Source organism: Vigna radiata, chromosome 2 (assembly GCF_000741045.1).
Source record: "Vigna radiata var. radiata cultivar VC1973A chromosome 2, Vradiata_ver6, whole genome shotgun sequence".
NCBI lineage: Eukaryota > Viridiplantae > Streptophyta > Magnoliopsida > Fabales > Fabaceae > Vigna > Vigna radiata.
In genome coordinates, this window is record NC_028352.1 from 5,202,856 (window position 1) to 5,209,996 (window position 7,141).

The 7,141-nt window shown below is 35.6% G+C and overlaps 1 protein-coding gene across 1 annotated transcript in view; it reads right to left on the bottom strand.

The window, feature by feature from the left end:
* Positions 1-2,038: 2,038 nt before the first annotated feature.
* Positions 2,039-7,141, bottom strand: part of LOC106756164 (guanylate-binding protein 1) — a 15,739-nt gene continuing 10,636 nt past the window's right edge. The window contains exons 8-14 of the mRNA XM_014638465.2: positions 6,306-6,395; positions 6,092-6,226; positions 4,758-4,880; positions 4,571-4,656; positions 3,872-4,484; positions 3,664-3,741; positions 2,039-3,355 (exon numbers count right to left, since the gene is read on the bottom strand). Of these exons, the coding sequence (XP_014493951.1) occupies positions 2,330-3,355; positions 3,664-3,741; positions 3,872-4,484; positions 4,571-4,656; positions 4,758-4,880; positions 6,092-6,226; positions 6,306-6,395 (2,151 nt within the window). The 3' untranslated portion in view covers positions 2,039-2,329. The remainder of the gene's footprint in view (positions 3,356-3,663; positions 3,742-3,871; positions 4,485-4,570; positions 4,657-4,757; positions 4,881-6,091; positions 6,227-6,305; positions 6,396-7,141) is intronic.

A 7,141-nucleotide genomic window follows, 5' to 3' on the forward strand; every position in this document is an offset into this window, starting at 1 on the left:
GNNATGTAGTTTGAAGCTGACATTCCCTTTCCGCTTCTCCACCCAATGAAAGAAATATGATTTAACCGAGCTCAAATCTTCCAACGGGATGATACACACGTATGATATACGTACTTATACTCCTTTTCAGTTCATAACAAATAAAATAAACTGGTAAATCTAATGCTATTTATATTTTATAGCATATCAAGAATAATGAATAGCATTATTTCACTGACCACTTTCTAATATATTCGTTATGAGTGGCCTCGACCCAATGCCCACCCTTCACGAAACGTACCATTTAAGCTCAAGTGCCTCCAATTGTCAATCTGCTTATTGATGGTTACTTTCTAATTGTACATACGTAATTTTCTGATTGGACGTATATATGATACTTCATGGTGACTATTTTTAACCGATACTTTCTTTCATTGAGAAAATGCTGCAAATTAGTTTTTAAATGATTTAATATAAATCTCTAAACTCGAGCCCTTTTAATATCGACCTTTTTCACTGCACCAAAATTTTGCTTTTCTTTAAGACTTTTTCTTTTTCCTTTGTGGGGTTTACTTGGTGAAGTCTAAACTATGATTCTTCATGCCTATCCATCAGTTGGCACCGTGACCTTAGCTGATCGTTAAAAATTGTTGTCGAGCTGACTATATCAGTAGCTATAAAGTATTGCAAATTCATAGTTATGCCAAATTGTTCCAATTCACTCATACAAAACAATAAGCTTTTCAACTGGCGCAAGGGTTCACTAGCCGTGATAGGTACCAGTATAGGGAGGCCGTGATCTCTCAGCCAAAAGAATTTATGTAAACTGTTTTGTATAGTTAATGTAATTATTTTGGTAGATTTTCATAAAGTTTAATTTTGTCCAGTTTGAATGTGTATGTAATCTAACCTAATACTTTGTAATTATGCCTACCAATTTAGTAAATTTTCCTCGTGACATGGCACGAGCACAGTTTCTGACAAAAGTTGTTCTGCTGTCTGTATTAATCGTGATGTGATCACATTATAAGGATTATCTTCATCTCTCATTAGTCTTTCTTCAGATCATACTTTTCTTCAGTGCCATGTACAAATATCAAGAATAAAATATACAAGCAGTGGAGTGTTTTATCATACATGTATTTAATATTTTGAATATTGATAAACATTATATTCAACACATTTTATCATTTGTCATGCTATTAATAAATGTATCATTTGGAAAAACATACATATATTTTATTATCAAACGGTGAAAAACATACATATGTTTTATCAAAGGTTATATAATGACTAAGATTTATAAGACGCTTTGCTTAAGTTAACATTGTATTGAATAAACACTTCTTTTAATTTTAATGTTATAAAAGGATAGACTTTCTTCTTTATTTGTTTATAAAGGAGAGATAATATATCTTCTTAGACATTATTCATAAATTAAGTTCACCAAACAGTGTTATCTAGAAAATATTGTTTATAAAATTGATTTGTCTAAAACATATTACAAAATATTTTTCTTAACATTATTTTTTTTAAACATTTTTTCATAGACATCAATATTTCATTTAATACTTTTGTTAAACTTTAAAACTTTCTTACATTATTTATTCTTTACACTATCTTGTCTAAACAAAATTAACATTTAAACTAAAATGTTCAAAACAATACATACGACTCAAACATCTTACTAAAATATAGTTGACACATAAAATATAATTAACATACTTGAATTAAAAAAACTATACTAATTCAATTTAATTTATAGTTTAGAGATCAAAATTTATAATTTATGTAAAAACATTTTTAACCCTTGTAAATAAATAATATACAAATTGATAGAAAATTCAAATGTTTCACGTGATGTTAGTTTTTCTCTAAAAGCCCAATTCATTCCGAATAACAATCCTCTTGCTCTATAATTTATTCAAATTCATTTTATTACAGTACACAGCATTCCAAAAGGCCAAGTGCAATTGAAATGTATCTAGAAGAGCGCAGCATTCATGAATTATGTTCAATCCACTTCAAAAACAATCAGTCGTTAAAGCTGGGCACACAAGTTAATTTCAATCTAAATTTAACTAATCTAATATGCATGCAATGTTAATATAAATACAAAAATAAAAACTATACAGATGTAAACACAACTGACTGAACCAATCAACAAATAAAAGATCGGGCCATCCAAATTCACTATGGCCTGTATGATAATAATCATTGCTGGTAAACTCAAGCAAACACACCCAAAAATGTAAAACCACTCAGTCACTATCACACAATATTTCTAGTCTAATGTCAACAACCACGGAATGCACGAGATTCAGACCAACCCAGATACGGCAAAAGTTTGCTACGACTTCTGAAGAACACATTTCTCATACAAAGCAATGATATCTTTCTTGTTGGGATTCTTCAACCGGAGCAGCTGATCACCATAGTTGTGCTTTGTCAGCTCTTGTTTAAGCTTCTGGACAGTAAACTTTCTATAATCCTCCTCACTTCGCTGGCTAAGATTTTCTTCGGCACCCTCAAAGACGGAACCACCATCTTCTGGTTGTGTGTACTTAAGTGGACTGGATGTACTCCTAGTTCTCTTGGTTACCTTTGCTATTCTTGGGCTTACATCCATGTCATCACCAAAGTCGTCATCTACCCTCATACGTTTACCATGGGAAACAGTGTTTAGTTTACCGTCAAATGCGGTTTCGTTCAGTCGAAATTTAGTCAGTTCTTGATGGAGAGAATCAATTTTGGCCTGTGCAGATTGTAGCTGCAGAGAGAGAGCCTCAGCCCGGTTATTTGCCTGTGCATGTGCTTCACGTTCTGTTTCAAGAAGTTGTTCGAGAATTTGCGCACTATTGCGCCTGTGGGTCTTGTCTTTATCCAAAAGGGCTTCTAAATCCTTCTCTCTCTGTTGCACCTTTTCCTCTAGTTTCACAGCTCTGGTAAGTGCATCCTTCTCCGAATCCCGTACTCTTTGTAATTCAGCTTCCAAATTATCTTTCTCCCTCCCCAAACTTTCAATTCTCCTCTCAGCCCTCTCAATCTGCGTTAGTCTTTCCATTGCCAGTCTCTGCATCTCACTCTTCTCCTTCTGAGCCATGCCTGCTTCACCCCGCATTTTATCAGCCACTTCAGTAGCCCTGGCAGCTTCTTTTTCAGCAATTTTACACCTTTCCTGGACCTCATCAAATCTTTTAAACTCAGTCTGGTACTTCTGTTCTAGATGGTTCTTCTCCTGCTGAAAAACCATAGCTTCCCTCTCATATGATTGGGCCCTAGCATTTTCAATTTTCAACTTCTCAGTCAACTCTTTAATTTCGATCCTCAGTGATGATATTTCAGAATCATAAGTTCTTATCTTTGACTCGGCAGCCTGCAAGATCAGAACGCACTTAGTCCCAAAAAGAGTAAACATGCATATAATTGAGTGTAGAATTCTAAAGTCTTAACATCCATATACAATTCCTAGCCAATTGGTTGAGTGAAGATGCAAAGATCAAAAATCAGAGAGCAAAAAGACAGAAGCCAAGTAGCCTTCCAGGTGCAGGGCCGCAATAAAAGAAATACACAAGTATCAAGTATATAAACAAGATTTTATTATACACATGCACAACATAAATCTTGTACTGAGAGCACTTGATTAGGCCCTGTAGGACACTTCTTAGAAGCCAAGAATCTCACCTTCAATTCTAAATTCAGGGTAGCTAAACACTTCTCAGCATGATCAATTTTGGCGGTTTTATCTCTTATTTCGTCTTCCTGCATAGTTAGAAATGAGCAACAGATAAGAACTCAAGTTTGCAAACCATTACAGATCTCTTTATGTAATAGCAATACTAAGTGAAAGATATAAAAGAAAAGAGCAGGAATCTCGAGAGGGAGAGCGCACTTTTTCAGCCAAAGTTCCAGAAAATTCTTCTCTTAAAGCATCTTCCCTCAGCTGTGTCTGTTTGTTTGTGCGCTCCTGCACAATAGATGCTTTCTCTAAAGCAGACTTTGCTTCTCTAACGGCAATGTCATACTTTCGCTTCCACTCCTCCGCCTCCTCTTGAGCAGACTGAGCTTGTTCTTTAGCTGCTGCCAACCTTGCTTCAGCAGCACCACTTCGGGATTTGAGAGCTGCTATTTCAGAACTAGCTTGATCTTCTTCGGCTTTCTGCCTCGATAAGACTTGCTCATATTTTCTTTTCCAATCCATGGATTCCTGCTTGGTAGAATCTAGTGTTTTCAATATACCAGAGTACCTTTCGTCCAGTAATCGACGATTAGATTGCAGGTCAGTTATGCGATTCATATATTCATCAGTTAATTTCTTCTTATCTTTGATGGCATCCTCATATCTCTTAATGTAATCAGATTTTTCACCTTCGCTGGCTTCCAGCCGTTTCATTAAAAGAGCCATCTTATCTTCAATCAACCGACATTGTAAAGCATGAGAACTCTTTTCTGATTCAACTTTAGCTATTAGCCTCTTGGTAAGGTCAACTATGGGGCCTTCAAAACTGTTAACAGCAGCAACACGAAAATTAATTTAGAAAAAGCCACTTGAGATAAACAGAAATTTTGGCAGAAAGACATTTTAACAAACCTTCGTTGCAAGAAAACAGCAAGTTTGTGCCACTTTCCTGGACCTTGAATAGTTTTCTCATATTCAGATAAAAGAGCATCAAGAACCTGCATCAAAAATACATTATAGAAACTTGTCATTTCAACAAAGCTGCCTTATTTTTGCAACAGTCATGATCTATATTTGCCATTAGGAGCACAACAGTTACCTTAGCAACATTATCAATCTTTGCATCAGAAGCATTACAAGCTGCCCTCAGCCTCTTTTCCATTGACTGTATGGCATTTGAGCACTGCAGATCCGCCTCCATGAATGCATTCCTCCTATAATCCTGTTAACCAATACATTAGTAACATCTAATACGACAGAAAGCACTGCAGCACTGCACCAACCCCAACCCTCAAATGAACAGACAATTGCATACAGATTTACCATGACAAAATGGTAGGTTTACGTACAGACACATATACAAAAAACATAATTGCACTTTAGATCCCTTTAATTTGTTCCATGTGATTAAGAAGGGTACCTCCATGTCTAGGATAGCATACTTTTAGAACTACCAATCCCTTTGCTTATTTCATTGGAATGAATCTTTATCAAGATTCCACTAATTATGACTTCTGATGAACTTCTAAAGCTATTTCATATCCCAAATCTATCATAAACAAAGGGAAGGATCAAAATTACTTTATTTTAAAACTGACTTAATTAGCTTAATAAATTGAGACCCAAAAATGTAATCACAACTGAATATTGTTATAGTAACTTATAAATAAAGAACTCATTGTATACATTTTCCCTAAATGCAATAACAGGTTATCTTCACTTACCAATGATTCAATAAAACTTTAATACAATGCAACATACACTAAACGATGTTCAACAAAAGAGGAAAAAAAACCTAACCAAATAAGATCTTATATTTTAAACAAGTAGGAACACAAAAAGATTGTCCCCTCTCCATAACCTCCAATACTGCCAGAAATTAATAATAATGGTCAGTTCAGCCAAAAAAATGTGATTCCATTCCATTTGGAATGCACAACTTTGCCGACCCTCAAAGGATATAAAGAATTCGAAATAGTCATAGCAGGCTATCAAAAACTTTCCCACTAAATCCTGTAACAGAAAAGTAGATCAAAGGCAAGCCAATTAGATGAGATGCATCCATGTAGCTTATGGCCTTAAATTTTTGCCTCTGCTTTCGAAAGTAGATAAGCTAGATGGTTCATTCAACAACATGAGATGCATCCAGGTAGCTTATGGCCTTAAATTTTTGCCTCTGCTTTCTAAAGTAGATAAGCTACATGGTTCATTCAACAAGACCAGAGGGTTCAAAAGGGGTAAAAGTTATATCTTACAATATTAATACAAAACCGTTTCTAAGCAAATGAGGGGACGGGTCATTTGCCCCAACCACAAAAAGATGGGAAGGGGAGACAAAACACCTGATGCAACAAATTATAAGATAACATGCACATAACTTATTCACATTCAGTTTATCAGTTAATTCCACTCATGATCTGACATACACAATACCTCAAATGCCTTTTTGAAGAATCTCAAAAGAAGGTCCTCATATTTCTTCCTGGCTGAACCAACTCCTACAGCACTAGCATTAAAAGCAGCCATTGACTTTTGAACTGCTAGTTCATGTGCTTCCCTCAAAGCACCCTACAAACAAGCATTATTATAAGAAAGGACAAGAACCATAATCATTATTTACCTTGAGCAGATAGAATAGATTACTCACTTCCTCAGGGGCCGTTGACCGCTCAAAAGAAGACATATAAACATCGGTAGCTGAATCATATGCCCGACGACACTCAGCTTCTTCGACACTCTGCAAGGCAACAACAATTGAAATATAAAAGCAATACTTCAGCAAACAAAAACGTCCAGAACAAATGGCATGTTGTTAGATTTCTTGCAACAAGAAATCTGGAAACACGCACTAGGCAGCACCAAACACCCAGAAACACTGAAACAGACTTGTATTATTATTATAATACAGGAATACAATTCGAACACTTCCAAGGGAGCAACCTCCCCTCACACAGGAATACAAATGTCCTGTCACTCAATACAATCAATTCAACAACCCCTTCCCTGGACAACCCTATTTCTTATTTAAAGACCCCTCCTCTATACAAACGACCCACCAGGACAGTTATCCAACCCCCTGCCACCTAACTGTCCTAACAACCCCTCAACCGCTTATGTTTTATTTTTAACTCTTTTCCTCCTTTCATAAACCCTCCAAATCCTATCACATGCTATTTTCACATTTTCTTTCCCATATTCTAACAAAATATTTTACAAAAACCTCTGAATAACGTCATGCTGCTCCTTTTATTATCAGATTAAATATACTAGGTCAAAAGAAAAAATGACATTTTTGTAGGTAACTTGAAAAGTTACTTCAAATGATAGGTTTCTAGTCAAGAAACCGTATCTTCCACTCACTCAACACACTACAGAGTAGAGAAAACTGATGAATAACCTCGGGTTTATTGCTTAACGAGAAAGAATACAAGAAAGAGAACAACAAGGGAGCCTAATCTCCCTCCAACAAGACTCAAAGTCTGT